Source organism: Nematolebias whitei, chromosome 13, assembly GCF_014905685.2.
Source record: "Nematolebias whitei isolate Nwh7 chromosome 13, NemWhi1, whole genome shotgun sequence".
Classification (NCBI taxonomy): domain Eukaryota; kingdom Metazoa; phylum Chordata; class Actinopteri; order Cyprinodontiformes; family Rivulidae; genus Nematolebias; species Nematolebias whitei.
Window position 1 is genome coordinate 12,679,553 of NC_056510.1, and position 14,469 is coordinate 12,694,021.

The following is a 14,469-nucleotide window of genomic DNA, read 5'->3' on the forward strand; positions in this document are numbered from 1 at the left end:
CTTGGAGATACTGGGTGCAGAAGACTTCTGGATCGGCCTCTAAATGCTGCCAGCTACAAACAGGCACACGTACAAACATTCCTCACAAATATGAAGGTCTTTTAGGGTTCTTTCAAGTGACACATTTTCTCAAATGTCAATATTAAAAGTGGCATCCCATAAAAATCACAAATATGGTTAAATTTCTCAGTATTACTTGATTTTGCCCTGATTTACCACACTATTGTAGAAACATGAAAGCAAAATCTAACATAATTGTAGCATTTAACAATAAAATTAGAGTTGCAAAAATAAAACACACGCTTCCTGCATTTTTATTGCATATTAAATTAAAAGTATTTATTTTTAGAAAACATGAACTTGGAGTGGCCAGTTTTTTTGTCTCTACCACCATCTTGTGGAAATTAATGGAATGACATATTCAACAGGAAAAAAAAAAATCACTAAAGTTTCAATATGCATGTCAAATCTGCCAAATTATTACAGATTATTTTGGATTATAGGAGGGATTTGAATGATTGGATTTAGGTTTATTTATAGTGTTATTTTAAACATTGGTTATACCCAGGCAATATTAAAAGAAAATAATTAGTTTCATGCAATTAATGTGAACACAGTAAATCAGATTTAGTAGTGGAAACATAACAAAACATAAATGTATAGTTATTTAAAGTTATTCTAATAAATGTTTTATATAAATAACATATTGAATTATCGAAATTGTAAACAGGGTGTTTATCTTCTGAGCACAACCTAAAACATCTCCTTCCCATTCTTCCTTTGGAAACTAAAGTTTTGTCAAATTAAAATAAATGCATTTAGCCAGTGGACCAGAGCTAAAACAGCAGAGATGTTTTCAAATAACATCTCATGGGTCACATCAACAGACAAAAGAATAGAACTGAAATGAACAGAACAGAATACATGTTTAAATTCCCAGTAAAAATGACAATACTGCATTTATATATTAATGAAAAAAATTTAATGTCATGTTTAGTAAGTTCAAATAAAAGAATAAAAACTTCAATGAAAATTTGATAATTAATTCAATTCAATTCAAAATACTTTATTAATCCCAAAGGGAAATTAAATAGTGTGGCTCATCATCCTGGATTCATTAAGAGTTGTTATAGAACTAAAAGAATATATGCTAATAAAAAATATATTTTCAGAATGTTTTCAAAAGGGAGGAAATAATATATTTGTTTTATTTTTAATAATATCATAAATATACTATGATAGATAATGTTTTATTTGCATAATTCAGGTAAATAGTATTTGTGTTTGATCTCTTTCATCAGAAGTGTCTGCAAATAGATTTGAATACATTTTAAAATAAATTAAAGACTTGCCAGGACAACTGAAAGTTGATTTAAAGACTTTCTGACAAATTAGTAAGTCATGAAATTGTTGTTTTATTTAAGCAAAACAGAAAGAATCTTACACTAATTAGAGTTTAAAGTATGTCAATAAATAGCCAGCTTGCAAAAACAGGTTTAATCACAAGATTACAGCACACAGACCTTTAACAACTTTATTAAAAACCCTTGAAGGCAACGTATCCATGTAACAGAATATGTCTGAATTAAGTCCAATAAAGTTTTAAACTACTACAGAAGTGTCTTAACTTCATCAACTACAGTTTGAATCAGCTGAAATGTATTCTATTCGACTTTAGAGATTTTGAACGAAGGATTAATGAGAAGAAGCAATAAGATAAAGCTGGCGGGATGAAAAAGAAAAGTTTCCCTGGGTGGAATGCATATGTCAGTTTGTATAAAAGGACGTGGATTTTGATGAAAGCAGTAAAATGAGGCAGACCTGTGGCGTGCTGGGTGTTAAGTGCTCATGCTTCAGCGGTAACCGCTCTGGACATTAGTCTGCGTGTAAAAGAGAACAAAACATGAGCAAACACGTGCTGCTAGTTTTTTTCTGATTAATGCAACAAACAGCAAAAAACAGCTAAAGTCAGAATCAAACCTGTATTCACTTCACTGATCGAGGAGGGAGGATAACGGATCAGGGATGTGCTGTGAGGTCAAATTCTCCTCTGACAGCTTCAGTCATCAGGTTCTGAAGTGTATTAATCAAAATAGTCTCACACATATCAGCAGGTGCGAGCTCAGGCTGTAATGTAGTCTGTGTTTCTTCAGCCCCCTCTCTGTCGACTGTCTCAAAAAGAACACGAGGCTCAGAAGAAGATGAAGAAGTAGAAAGGGGATGTGGAGTGGGAGACATTTTTATCTGCTGGTAAGTGCGGATCTTAGAAGATAAAGTAGCCAGAGACTGGACAAAGGTTGAATCCTCCAGTACATCACTGAAAAGAGCAAGATAAATACAAATAAAACACGCGCACTAAACTGACACATATACATAAATCTTTGTATCTGGGTGTTACTTGAGCAGAAAAGTTAGGATGCGCTCCTGGATGTCTCTCGAAGGGCCAGGAGTCGATGTAAACGGCCCAGCAGGGACAGATGTACGTGGAGAATGTGGTACAGTTTGGTTGTTTGTTCTTGACTGAAATTTTCTGGGAAAAAAATAAATAAAAAAAATCCTGACAAATTATTTTCAAAAGCAAGAACAATTATTTTTCAAAATTTTAAATGTGAAACTATTTCTAGTAAAAACAATAAAACTCTGGACATGTAGAAGCAAACCATACACATGTAGTCTGGGAGGGTCAAAAATTAGATTTCTATTGGCGAAATGTGAACACTACAATCAAAACTATTTTGGGATATCCAGTATCAAAAGATTTTAACACCATGTATCTTGGAAACATTTAAAATGTGTTTTAAAATAAAGACGTACTTGATTAAGATAATGTTAACTGCCTGCAAAACACATACTGTATAACAAGGAACTGGTACCAGACATGTGCTCCCTTCATAATGGCTGAATATTGATAGAGAAATTTGAGAGATGGAGCAAATAACTTTCATTCTTAGACTAAAATAAAGCATTTTTATAAATAAGTGGGGAAAATGGACACAGTGTGTGTGTGTGTATATATATATACATATATTTGTTTTGGATGTTTTTATTATTATTATTACTGTACAGAGAGGCCTGCTCAGGCTAACATAATGTGTAAAATGTATGTGATATATCTTTAATATGTTATTTACTACTGAAAATGTTAATAAAAAAATAAAATGGAAAAACAAAAACAATAAAATCTTGTTTTATTTAATATATGTAAAGTGAAAAATGTTACCTGTAATACTTATGGTACTGGTCAGGAAAGTGTTTGAAGTATTCCATAGATCCATGGGAGTGAGCTGTAACACTTAGGTGCAGCAGAGCGGGTTCGGGGGGTTGAGGCCGCCTCCATATTTTTGCCATTTCTCGTTGCAGCCGTCGCTCAGCTCTTGTTTCTGTGACACCGAACTTACTAACTGCTTTGTTACTGACAGGGATTGGAGGAAGAGGCTGCGTGGGCAAAGGAAAGTACACGTTAGTTGTGCTATCAAAAGTTTGTATTTTATACAACATTTAAAAAAAACGCTAAAATTAAAAAGATGGTATACAAAGACAACCTTGTATTTCAAGAGTGGTGGTGGCCCTTTTCTTGTAGGAGGTGCTACAGGTTTCTGTATCAAATGAAAGAAAAACATGATGAGTAAAGATTGTTACATTATTTTACTTAAATTATACATTTCAAGTCAGACCTCATCCATCAAAACTCTTTGACTCCTCAAGATGTTTTTGTCTGTGATTATGAACTCGTTTTGCTGTCTTTCCTTCTCTTCCTCCCAGCACCGCAATTCATCACGATACTGAGCAAACGAAGCCTCTTGTAAAACCTAGAGAACAGAAAAGAGGAACAAAACATGTGGTGAAATACTTTACTGCTCTTCCTGTCTCCTTACATCTACACAGTTATTGTGGTACCTGACATATGAGCTCAAGTTGATAAACGGTGGGGTAATCAGTGGGAATGAAGGTCAGGACACAAAGGGTGCACTCCCCCGGACAGAGACTGCCTCGCTCTGGATGGAGCTGCACCACCTGTTATTACATATGCGTATACATTCATTTGTCAAAGTTGTAGCTCTAAATCTAAACAGGTTCGTGACATGAAACTAACCTGCTGGTTCCTGGGCTGGGGAAGCTCCCACGTATAGTGAAGAGTGTCTGTGTGGGACACGTTGGTGAGGAAGAAGATTCTTGACATCTGTGCGCAAACAGGAATATTGCCTAGAAAGACACTGTCTTCTGATAGGAACAACACCTACACACACACACACACACACACACGCGTTGATACAATAGTAAAAGACTTGAAAAACAATCAAAATATGTATTAATTAATAATATTAATTCAGACGACAAATGCTAAATATAGTAGTCCCTCGCTACTTCGCTGTTCGGCTTTCGTGGATTCACTCTTTCGCGGTTTTTCAACATAAGATTGTACACAACACATGACTGTCAACTTTAATATTACTCATCTGATTTGGGATGGTACAGGATAAAAAAGTTAACAAAAACAATAAAATACTTCGGACAGGCGCCGCCATTTTGTAGTTTTCTTTCAATAACCCTACGCTGTAAGACAAGTCAAAAGAACTACACTACCCAGAAGCCAACAGTGCTTTCTGCCGCTGCTTTCTGCAGAAATGGAGGGAAAGTTTTGCAACGCAAAGTCAGAAGTAACGATCTATCTATTAAGCTCACAGAACTGGCAGGAAAGTCGCAAATAATCCTGAAGGTGAATTATCCATACGCGCATCAACCTGGACAGGGCGATGAGTTTCGTCGCTGCAGGGAAGGTCTGCTGAACCAGAACCGAGCTCGACCGGAACTGAGCTGCTGGTCTGCAGAGTGGTGAGTACCCATATAAAATTTTGCAGTACTGTGCAGTACATATATGTATGATATTAAAATTATGTAGGTTTAAGAGTTTAGAACATTGTTAATAACATTGCAAGAGTGTGGGAAGGGTTTATAAAGCCTTAAAGTAATTATAAATACTAAAATAAATATAATGTTCCTACTTTGCGGATTTTCACCTATCGCGGTGGTGTCTGGAACGAAATCCCCGCGATAATTGAGGGACTACTGTATATTGTTTTATGTACTCCCTTTATACGTAGATGCACCCACCTGTCCTGGGAAGGGCTCCCTCTGGACACGGTGTACATCAGCCTTACTACTGCTGTCCGTAAAGACGGTGGAGGAGCCAAGTGTTGACGAGTCAACTCCACGTCCTTCAAACTTCACAGTTATCGAGGAGACCATTTCTTTTATGTAAATAGGAATATCCATCTGTGCATGATACAAAAAAACAAAACAAGACAAGACCAAGAAAATCACAAGGCAAGTTTGAAAGTTTTGAGAGCAGGATGTGTAATTGTGCTGTCCAAAAACAATTTACTCAGTTTATTGCTCTGAACAGATTGAATATGAGGTAAAGAGCTAACTGTTTACACCATACATGATACATCTTGGCCTCCAGTGGAGAGAAGATCCACTCAAGTGTGGATGTCTTCCCAGGAGGAACTTCTCCCTCTGGACTGAGACAGCTCAACACCGGATGGTTAAAGTTGTCCTCTTGAAGCTGTGACAACACAGCTTTATCCACTTCATAATGTACTGGCACTGCTCCTCCATTGTACAGTTCATACACCTGGACAGTGAATATGTATAAATACATATGAGTTTAAAATACATTTGAGATTTTGTCAGAAACATCCTCAAGTTGGTAAGATAACAGATTCTGTATGTTTTGATTGTATAAAGTACAACAAGTTGTGTTTCTGATGTTTTAGCAAACTGAAACATCCACTAAGTACAAAGGATTGATAGAAACATCAAGTACGTACTCACCTGCCACGGAGGACTAGTGTCGTCAATTGCTACAGGGCTGAATATATGTTGCTTAGGGGCAAAGTTGAGATATGGTTCCTCTTTCTCCACTGTCACTCCCTGCAAGTTTAGCTGTACAAAGAAAATAAATTATAAAATATGGAAATTGAAAAAGGCAAAAACAATAATAATAATAATAACATCACCTAAATAATGTAATTCAAATATAATAATCTTTTTTTACTAGAATGATAAATTGAAATTTCTTGAATGATTTGTTAGTGTTGAATAAATTAACTGTATGTCTTACCAAGATCTTTCTGCCATAAGTGAGTTTGAACACAACAAGAAGTCGATTTGTTCCAATGAAGTCATGACTGTGAAGGAAAAGATTCACTTTGTTTTTTGTCAAATAAGTGTAACCTGATGCAAACAATATGTTCTTTAAATACACAACAAGTCATTACATTAACATCTGGTAGTATAATTTACTAATTAGGAACATAAATGCATTCATTGGAGCTAAATTTGTATTAAATGTACAGTATGTGACTGAGATTATGAATGGTTGTTTGTCTATGTGTCCCCGTGATGGACTTGTGACTTGTCAAGGGTGTACCCCACTGCTAACAAAATAAAAATAATGGATGTATGGATGGATGGATGATACATGGATGGATGGATGATTCATGGATGGATGGATGGATGGATGGATGATACATGGATGGATGAATGATGCATGGATGGATGGATGCATGGACGGATGGATGGATGGATGGATGGATGAATGGATGGATGGATGGATGGATGGATGAATGAACAGTAGGTTGTCAGCCATAATAATCTCTGACCTGTAGATGAATTGTACTGCCTGCTTCTGGCCAGGAAGCAAAGTTCCAGATTTAGGGGAAACATTAAATATTTGATTGATTTGAACCTGAAAGGGACAAAATTGGGTGGGGGGATGGGGGGGGGGGGTGTTAAATCTCTTTTAATAATATTACTGCTCTGCATAACCTTCATCCAATGCAGCTCTGTGCTGCTGAACTCTCCACTCACCGCCCAGTCCTTCAGCCCCATCTGCTGGTCCTCTGGAAATAAGAATGCCCTAATAATGAAGACAAAGCCACCAAATCAGTAAATAGGCATAAAATATAAGTAAAAAAATATTAAAGTAGAGAACTGCACAGTGCAGCCTGGTTTTATGTTCGCTGTATAAATTGACTCTACAATCATTGCTGTTGTCTGTAGTTTACATACCAGTTTACACGGACAGAACCAGGGTTGTAAAACATCAACATAATTTCTGATGGTTCTGAATTAAGGGGAGCAGAACTAAAGATGAAATCCAACATGACACTGGTGAAGAAGGAAGGACAACTGCGTATAAATAAATAAGCAGAAGGCATTGTGAAGCAGGTACTGTCAACAGAAAGATTTAAAAAATCAGTAAACTGTGATCATTTTTAATTTATAATGAATTTAAAGTGCATTGCAATTCATAGTATGGTGTTTGTAAAATAAACCTGTGCTTTGTTGGGGTTTTGAAGGTGAGTTCTGTAGGGGAGGGAGCATCAAGCAGGTATTCATTGAGGCTATCCAAAGAGAAGAGTTTCCACAAATGCGGCTTGCTGAGTCTGCCCGTACTGCCACTGCTACATAAATCAACCACCTGTAGGGTGGGGTACACCCCCTTAGCTTGGACTTCACACAGTTTCTGAGGAGGACTTGGATCATGACCTGAAAAACAACAGAGGCAGAGGAAGAATTTAATACAAATTGAACGGGTGATCATGTATTTATTTCAAGGTGCAGGTATGCTTTATATTTACCATTACTATTTAGAATGTGGTAGCTGATAGCCCAGTGGTGCTGTGCCTGTGTGCATATTCTGAGAGTTGATGGGAGTAGCAGTTTGAAATGTGAGGGCATAGTTCCCGTTTCAAAATCCAGATGAAGAGCTTAAAGAACAAAACATATCATGATTACTACAGTTTGATATTAAATAAACTACTATATCAGCCTAAACAGCACATGTGCACAAAAGTGTAAAGAAAGCAGAAACAAGAAGCTTGGAAGTATTTATGAAAAAGACCACTGAAGAAATTACCACTGTCATCCTCTTCAGAGTCATAAGGGTGAACATCTATTTGTATCTGCTGTACAGAGAGATGAAAAGAGACGGGACAGGGGCTGTTGTTCACGAGAGGAATCTCAATTAATCGACAGGTTCCAACTGCAATCGCTCCCACATCTATGACTGCTTTCTCTGTCTGAGAAGGAAACAAACATCCAGATAATGCTTGATCAAATCTCCAGGTCAATGGATGCTCTAAATCAAACTGTGTTTTTTTTTAACACACAAACATTTAACAATGCACAAACACAAAATCCTCACAAACACAATGATAGTCCCACCTCTATGGAGCCCATTGAACCCATTCCGGTCACTTCAAGAGGAAGATGCAACTTGTTAGAGCCATCGCTCTGGACTGGCCAAAAGTTGAGAGTGGGTTTGAGTGTGTATATTTTCTCTGCCAGAGGACTGAAGAACCATGTCTGGATCTGTAATAAAACTAAACCTCTCAGTAAATGATTCCTTTATTGAGCTGCAAATTCATTAGCTATGTGAATACACAGTATGTGGCACTCTTTTCTCCCTCACTGAGCGCTCATTGGGATGCAGTTCACCAGCATCTGGTTCGACAGAGATAAGCTTCTGTTCTGCCTCTGGAATGCTCCACTGAAACCTATCAAAGAGAACAATCAGAGAAAGTCAGCTGCAAGCAAGATTACCAATGCAGCAGTAAGTTCAGACAACAACCAGTCCACTGAAGGGGCTAAAATTGAACCAGTAACTACTTGATCAACTAACTGTACAGCCAGGCGGCTTAAGTTCCTGATGTGATGGGTGCGCTGGGTTTTTGATCCCACAATCGTTGGGTGGAAATATAAACTGCTGCCACTTTCCAAAGACACACACGGCTTTTCCGCCACACTCACAACTCTTAGTTCCTGAAGGAGATAAAGACTTATAAAAAGCAACATTGTGATTTAGTTTTACTGTATCTTGTATCTGTGTGTAGAGGGATACCTTTGTGAAATTAGCTGCATTGAGCTGTAGCGATAAGTTGAACCCTTGTTTGGGACTGTCCTCTGTGGGAATTGCTCTGACGGTTATGATTTGGTGATTCTTTGGCTGGATCAAACCACAGCCTGGCAGTACATGCATGGATTCTACAGATGTGTAGTCTGAGATGTTCAGGCAGAAGCTGAGTGGCAGATCTGCATTGTTCTGCAGGAGCACTGTCCGAGAGGAAATAACACCTAGGGCTGGAAAGACCTAGCACAAAAAAATATATATAATAACCATGTCCTCCACTTTAAGTGTATAATATTTTGTATTTTCAAATAAATGCCTTGCATTGTGCAGATGTTTCAGTTTTATTTTATTTTTTTCCTGTTGTTTTCTTTTTCTTTTCTTCCTGATACTATGAATGATGGGTAAGATAAAAGTATTTTTTAACAATGTACTTGAATTTCAACATGCAGAAAAAAAAAAAAGAGATTAAACTTCGTACATCATTTACTTCAACTGCTGGTTACTACGATGAAGGCTTCAAAGTTATTTTTAAATTCAAAGGTTTATGAACAGCTTTGGCCTGTGACATCTTACAAAGTGTAACCTGGTCAAGTTCTAGATGTTACAAGTTGTTACCAAAGAGTGATTCTTCTGTCTATAGAGTTAAACTTGTTGCATATTTCTTACAAGAACTTTTTTCATCCAAGATGAGGGTTTTTACATGGTTATTTTGAACAAACAGTATACAACCTAGCTGTTTTTTATTTTATTGCCACTTTTCCTTTTAATTATCCTTTTAATTACCATTTTATTTTCAATTGTAAAAAAAAAAAAAATCTAATTTGTACACATCCTTTATAATTGTCTATTGTTGTCATTGTTGTCCACTGTTGTCATCACTTTTTGATAAAATTCAGGTCTCTCTTGTAAATGAGTCCCTGAGGCTCAATGGGATTAACCTGTATAAATAAAAGGTTGAATGAAAAAAAAAAAAAAAAAACTACCGGTATTGTTTTTAGTGGAGTTTCTGTTTTACCACTTGAGAAGGGTTCAAGAAGCAGCTGGGTGTAAAATGTTTTCCTGGCTGAAAGGAGTGTCCGATGACTCTGACAGTCAAACAGCAGGGTGGATGCATCATCAGTGCATCAGAACTGTCCTATGACATCAACAAAGGTACAGTACAAAGGTAAGTTCTTACATTAAGAATGAAAGATAAATGAAAAAAAGAAGAAGTTTTAACTCAGAAGAAACAGTAGTGTGTCAAATGATTTTACCTTATAATATGCAAAGCACTCAAGTTGTCCTCCGTGCAGGGTATTGAGCTGTTTGGGGTCATACGTGACTTGAAATGCATTGGATGTCAGTGGGGCCATGTCATATGATGTGGGAGTGACTGAGAAGGGAGAATCTGGAGCAACAGTCCACACCAGTCTTAATCAAGTAAAAGAAAAATGTGTATATTTCTAAGAGTTAAAATATCGTAAAAAAAAAAAAAGCAAAATTGCTGACAAAATGACGATGACTGATTACCTGAGATTTCCTCTGGTGTGGCTTCTGATGGAAACAAACTTAACAAAAGAAGATGAAAACACTGTGGAAGATATAATTTTGTGATTGAACAGCAGTTCACTTGGCTCCATGGTTACAAGTGGAAATGGTGAAGGATTTAAAGTGAGGCTCTCCATGCGCCCCATGATGATTTGATCAAACTCCTCTGTGGGGGTGGTAGAAATGACAGGAGCACGGTTTGGGTTTTGATTTGTCTGATGGAAAATAACACAAAGACAAAGTCAGAGAGTTAATATTAAATTATATACTTCACCTTTTCTTAAATAAAGCTGGTGTTAGTTTGTGGCGGATTTATTTTTTCAAAGATGTCCAACTAAAATCACCTCCTCTGTAGGAAAGTGCACCCCCTGCTGGTCCTCATGTGTATTTTGATCTTGCTTTGTGGTTGAATCTAGTGAGTTATGTCTGTGTTCAGGTTTCAATATTTCTGGTTGCTGGGATTCTGAATGGCAAGTACCAATCAAATCCAGAAACAATGGTTCCTGAAAGAACAATACAGAAATATTTAGACAGTTTTATTTATATTCGCCAGCATCTTGATTGTCTGTGTTTCTTCTTTCTTACCCTGTGAAGTATGAGGCATGCCACTCTTCTGTAGTGTGCCAAAGGGTGTGTAGGTTTATAAACTGCCTTCAGTTTGATATGGCTATGTGGGAGCACAGTGCCGCTTGCTGGTAGAATACTAAATACACTGTTCACACAGTCAATATCCCACTGGTAGATAGCCTGAACAGGGGAAGAATTAAACAGCTGCACTGTCTGAACTACTGATTGTCCTTCTTTACCACATCCAAAGTCCAAAACAGTGGAGGACAAGGAAACTCTAGGACCTAAAGAGAATAATCAATCTGTTTTTATTCAAGGACAATTGACTTTTAGTAGTAAATTGTTTTAAATTTCTCATATAAGGAATGTAAGTAAACCATATACACGTTTGTATTTTTGGGAAAACAAAGCACTGCGTTTCTTACCTATGCATTTTCCTGTGAGTTTGAGCTGAGATTCGGTGAGTGTGCCCCCATATTTAAGAGACAAGTAATCAACAGAAACAGTGTCCACCACAGTAGGAGAATAAGTGACTGTTGCTTGACGTGATCCACCAGGGGCCAACTCAGCGCTGGTGATATCACAGCTAAACTCTGGTTCAAACAAGGTTTCAACACCGGGCACTTGTGTCAGAGAAAAAGACACGTTTACCTGAAAGAGCGGATCAATAAGAAGAATGTGAGAGAAGTCATTTGAGAGTTTAACCTTTGTTTTGTGCATGCATACATATTACTCACAGGGCATGGGTTAAAGATGCTAAAGCGTTTACACAAACTCCAGCCAACTGTCACAGACCCAAAATGCAACACTGGTTGCTCATGGTGTTTTTCTTCTTTGTTACTGGGAATTTGTAACTGAAGATAGGGGTACTTTGCTTAAAAAAAAAGAAAAGAGGCAATGAAAGTGATTTTGACCACATAGTATATTTTCATTCGCTTTCCTATACTTATTTATATTTTTTGGACTATAAGGCACAATGGATTATAAGGCGCATTAAGTGAAACTAAAACATTTTGACAGATTTTTGAGTGCCGTGTACTAGATAAAGTGGGTTCGAGGTCAGTAAGCGCAACCAGAATTAATATATAAGGTGGATTATAAGGCTCACTGTTGATTTTTGACAACGTTAAAGGATTTTAAGCGTGCCTTATAGTCTGAAAAATATGGTAGTTTTGTGAAGTTTAGAATCCTCTTTGGTGTGGCTTGAATACATTTTCTTTACATTTGCAAATAGACTGCTGGATAGTCAGACAAAAGAATAGGAAAGTAAAATTTGGTGCTTCACAAAGAACTATAACACTGTTTTTTTTTTTTTTTATCAGTGACAGTAGATTTAAGTAAATTGTCATTTGTAAGAGCAGTTAAACATTTCCCCATACAATTAGTTGTATTTTTTTTTTATCTACCTCAGGTGTTACTGTCATAACAGAAATTTTATGTCCAATTTTAGCTGTACCTTCTCCCAGTAGAAGGACAGTGCTGCAGTTATCAGCTTTATCCCCTTCTCCAAATCTGCAGAAAGCCTGCTGCTGGTACACCAGTTCCTCCTGTGGCTGAAAGACCACCGTGATGCAACACTTCTGACCAGCTTTCAGTAGGCCTTGTTCGGGCCTCAGCTGAAACGGTGCCGCACAGTCCCATTTAAAAGATGCATGGAGCCTACTGTGAGAGGAAGTTAGGAAAACACAGAAAAATATTTTAAAAAGTGTGGATGTCTCAAGCAAAATGGAAAAGCAATATTAGCTGTTTTTTCACTCAACACACAAAGACACTTTTTAATTTAAGTTGGGCATACACTAAGCACACTCTGAGGTACCTGACGTTTTTTAGCAGGAAATGAGTTTGCGAGGAGTGCTGAACAGCACAGAGTGGAAGCTTCACACTGTCAGGAACCTCCAGCTTGGGACAGGAAACAATGGCACGCAGGCGTACTTTAAAGCTGCCGTCTTTAACTTGAAACTCAATGCTGTCCTCATATTCACACTGTCCCATGCAAAAATATAGACATGCATTGCATTACACAAGCAGATGACATGAAACTGCAGAAGTGGGTTATCATATGATTGTCTGATTTTTTTTTTTCTGCAACCCCTGTTATCAAAATCCCACAGTAGATCAAGTGATTTATTTCATTAGAGAATATAATGCCTTACCCTTTGTAATGGTCTAAAGGTGATGGGCAGGGAAAATGAAGTCCCTGGATTGAGAAAAACTATCTGGGGAATTGAGCCAAAGAAAAACTTGGACGTTGGATGTCTGTGAGAAAACAACCGGGTTTGTTATCATGTGGATCAAATGAAAAGTTTAGGAGTATAAGTGAATTTGGGAAGTTGTACCTAATATGCATTTTCTGTGACTTGTTATAGATGTTTTTGATCACCAGCAGCTTGGTGAACTCCCCTCCCAGGTCCCAGTCTTCCCATAACAGTTCTGATTTGGTTTCCAAATTGAAAATGCAGCTTTTTTGTTCTGAGGCGTCCCTTTGGTACCGCACACCCTTCTGTCTGTTGTGGTGTCCTGTATTCTGCAACGAGAGGAGTTGAAGAAGATGCAAGTTTTGGATGAACAAGTCAAATAAATAAAAAAAATAGAGAGCACTGAAGGCTTCATAAATGTGTAAATCAACATTTAATGTTATAATAAAGTGAAAGCTGATAGGTTATTAAAAATATATATTTTTGCTGATTTTGCATGCTTCGGAAAAATATTTGACTAGAACTGATATATAAATAAGAATATTCCGCAAATACATGTTGATGTTTCAGAAAAAAACTTGGTAACTTGTACTGTCCGATCTTTCCTAAAAATGCCTTAAAAGGAAATAGCAACATGACGGTTGATTTTATTCACAGTCCATTTTATTTTTTAAATTGTATTCATCATACTGAGTTGCAACTTAATTTGAATATAACTAAATAAAGTTTCACAAGAGTTTGAAATAGGAGATGAAACACTGTTATGAAGAGAGCATTAGACGTTCAGTTGGCTGGACTTTACTTTGACATCCTTCACTGGGACGAGGAGCTTCTGTTGATTTACACGGTCCAAAGAGTCCAGATCATGGTTGTCAGCTAACATGCCTGCAGAAAACTGAGAAAGCATTGGATCATTATTTAGTGAAATAAAGGCAAGAAGAGACACATTAACAAGACTGGACAGGTTCTGTTGTGGGCATGGAGCTGGACTTTGTAGGGACTGTAACTGAGAGGCAGACCTCTACATGGACAAGACCCCAAATCCTCAGCACCACTCCATCATCAGGCAGAAGACTGTGTTTAGACTGAGACACACTGTTGACACCATGCTAATAAACAAATAAATAAGCATAACTCATTTAGACCCCACGTCCCCCATCCATACAGCTGTATAACGTCTCCCTAGTTATGACATCTACAATATCAGAACAGTAGTATAACAACTAATAACTCTCATTTGGTTATTTAGTTTAGATCCAACAA

At 37.2% G+C, this 14,469-nt stretch overlaps 1 protein-coding gene across 1 annotated transcript; it reads right to left on the minus strand.

The window, feature by feature from the left end:
* Nucleotides 1-1,867: 1,867 nt before the first annotated feature.
* Nucleotides 1,868-14,089, minus strand: cfap65 (cilia and flagella associated protein 65). The gene is made up of 32 exons (XM_037686340.1): nt 14,009-14,089; nt 12,828-12,910; nt 12,468-12,673; nt 11,749-11,885; nt 11,437-11,662; nt 11,030-11,295; nt 10,789-10,947; nt 10,427-10,659; nt 10,171-10,327; nt 9,933-10,052; nt 8,909-9,157; nt 8,690-8,829; nt 8,480-8,564; nt 8,233-8,379; nt 7,925-8,087; nt 7,647-7,775; nt 7,341-7,554; nt 7,075-7,203; nt 6,832-6,922; nt 6,666-6,751; nt 6,125-6,191; nt 5,836-5,946; nt 5,444-5,635; nt 5,113-5,274; nt 4,094-4,237; nt 3,898-4,014; nt 3,675-3,809; nt 3,543-3,596; nt 3,221-3,435; nt 2,399-2,530; nt 1,981-2,317; nt 1,868-1,880 (listed from the first exon to the last, which is right to left on the minus strand). Exons 1-31 carry the CDS (start codon nt 14,087-14,089, stop codon nt 2,020-2,022), a joined length of 4,728 nt encoding a protein of 1,575 aa, XP_037542268.1. The 3' UTR covers nt 1,868-1,880; nt 1,981-2,019.
* Between the last annotated feature and the right edge of the window lie 380 nt (nt 14,090-14,469).